This window comes from Scomber japonicus, chromosome 20 (assembly GCF_027409825.1).
Source record: "Scomber japonicus isolate fScoJap1 chromosome 20, fScoJap1.pri, whole genome shotgun sequence".
NCBI lineage: Eukaryota > Metazoa > Chordata > Actinopteri > Scombriformes > Scombridae > Scomber > Scomber japonicus.
In genome coordinates, this window is record NC_070597.1 from 212501 (window position 1) to 215000 (window position 2500).

A 2500-nucleotide genomic window follows, 5' to 3' on the forward strand; every position below is an offset into this window, starting at 1 on the left:
TAATACTAGTGTAGAGTAAAAAGTTTATTTCTGGCAGTTAAAATAAGAAGACTATTGATCAGTCATAATGAATATATTGATGTATTGATCACCTGAGCCCAGTGCACCATGTTCTGAACGGAGGTTCCAGCGGGAAAGTGAGTGTTGTAGACCGGGATCCGAGTCTGAGACAGGAAGTACATCAAAGTAAGCAACTAAATACCACGGTAACCACGGTAACTACGGAATTACAGTAACCACGGGAACCATGTTAACCACAGTAACCACAGGAACCACAGTAAGTACGGAATTACAGTAACCACGGTAACCCCCCCTCGGTGACATCATCCATCGCCACAAACTCCATTTCCATGGTTACACTGATGTCACTCCCCCCCCCCCCCCTATCTCTGGATCAATAACTGATTGGCTCACCATGTTGAGGTTCTTCTCGTTGAAGCCAGAGAGGGCGAAGAAAAGGTTTCCACACAACTTACTGAACAGCTTCTTGTCACACACATGCTTAGCAAACCACTCGATCAGCCTACTGTGAGTCGGGAGTTCCCGCCTACCAAGCATGCGCTGAGGGAGAACACCGTCATCAATAATAATAACCAATAAATCACCAATAAATCACTAATAAATGATCAATAACTGTGTTCTGACCCAGATGGCGAATTCGGGCGTGAAAGACAGCTTCTTTATTGGGCTGCTGATGAACGCTACGGTCGCCACGGGAGCCAATCCGATGAACAGCTTGATCTTATTGGCCAATTCTGGCAGTTTGGAGAACGCCATGAATGCTGGGAAATCAGAGACACGATGATGAAGATGATGATGAAGACGAGGAAGAGGATGATGATGAAGATGATGATGAAGAGGAGGAGGAAGGTGGTACCTATAGTCGTCCCCTGTGAGTGTCCGATATAGAAGATCTGTTCCTGTCCAGTCTGCTTCAGGATGTGGTTTACTACAGCTGGTAGATCCTTCAGAGCCATCTCATCATGACTGAGAGACAGACAGGCAGAGAGACAGGCAGAGAGACAGGCAGAGAGAGAGACAGAGAGAGAGAGAGAGACAGGCAGAGAGAGAGAGAGACAGGCAGAGAGAGAGAGAGAGAGAGAGAGACAGACAGGCAGGGAGAGAGAGAGACAGTTTTTTCTTATTCCCGCATTAAACTCCTTCTCTGTGATCAACAACAATCAAACATCCATTCAGTATGTAACCATGGTGATGGTGTCCTGTAACCATTGTGACGGTGTCCTGTAACCATGGTGACGGTGTCCTGTAACCATGGTGACGGTGTCCTGTAACCATGGTGACGGTGTCCTGTGGAGGACTGTACCTGAAGCTCCAGAAGGCGTCCTGGTCTGGCTTCAGGTCCCGGTGTCTCCTGGACCAGGTGTTGCCTCGGCTGTTCCCCAGCCAGACGTCGTATCCAGCGTCAGCGAGGACGTAACCAAGGCTGCTGTTAGGAAGGTTGGTTACCCAGCTACTGCCCGCTGCTAGGAAACCATGCTGCAGGAAGACAGCGGGACGGGGACCTGGGGACACACCTGGGGTTACTGAGACAACCTGAGGGGGGGGGGACACCTAGGGTTACTGAGACAACCTGGGGGGGGGTACACCTGGGGGGGACACCTGGGGGGGACACCTGGGCTTACTGAGACATGATCAGATCTTTGGTGCACAGTAAAATAAAAGACGCAGCAGTAGTAGTAGAAGGTTGAACAATGACTCAGGCAAGGTGTCAGTTCTGGTCCTGTTGGATCTCAGTGCTGCGTTTGACACTGTGGATCACAGTATACTGTTGAACAGGTTGGAAACTTGGGCAGGACTCAGAGGAACAGTCCTAGACTGGTTCAGGTCCTACTTGGAGGACTCAGTCGAACAGTCCTAGACTGGTTCAGGTCCTACTTGCAGGACTCAGTGGAACAGTCCTAGACTGGTTCAGGTCCTACTTGGAAGAGCGGAGTTATTTTGTGACCATTGGAAGTTATGAATCTGATCGAGTGGCTCTGACATGTGGAGTTCCTCAGGGGTCAGTTCTTGGACCCCTTCTGTTCAGTCTATATATGCTGCCCTTGGGTCAGGGGTCAGTTCTTGGACCCCTTCTGTTCAGTCTATATATGCTGCCCTTGGGTCAGGGGTCAGTTCTTGGACCCCTTCTGTTCAGTCTATATATGCTGCCCTTGGGTCAGGGGTCAGTTCTTGGACCCCTTCTGTTCAGTCTATATATGCTGCCCTTGGGTCAGATTCTGCAGAACTCTAATGTAGACTATCACAGTTATGCAGATGACACACAGATATACCTAGCACTGTCCCCAGATGACTACAGTCCAATACAGTCATTGTGTCACTGTTTAGAGCAAGTCACTAATGATGAACCAAAATTTCCTTCAATTAAATCAGGACAAAACTGAGGTCATTGTTTTTGGCAATAAAGAGAAGAGGATTGCTGTCAGTAAACATCTCGAGTCACTCTCTCTAAAAACTAGGGACCACGTCCGAAACCTTGGCG

The 2500-nt window shown here is 48.8% G+C and overlaps 1 protein-coding gene across 1 annotated transcript in view; it reads right to left on the reverse strand.

Moving 5' to 3' along the window:
• LOC128381598 (lysosomal acid lipase/cholesteryl ester hydrolase-like) overlaps positions 1 to 2500 on the reverse strand; it is an 8068-nt gene that overhangs the window by 1156 nt on the left and 4412 nt on the right. Inside the window, exons 3-7 of the mRNA XM_053341644.1 lie at positions 1325 to 1523; positions 878 to 987; positions 646 to 782; positions 415 to 561; positions 93 to 164 (exon numbers count right to left, since the gene is read on the reverse strand). Of these exons, the coding sequence (XP_053197619.1) occupies positions 93 to 164; positions 415 to 561; positions 646 to 782; positions 878 to 987; positions 1325 to 1523 (665 nt within the window). The remainder of the gene's footprint in view (positions 1 to 92; positions 165 to 414; positions 562 to 645; positions 783 to 877; positions 988 to 1324; positions 1524 to 2500) is intronic.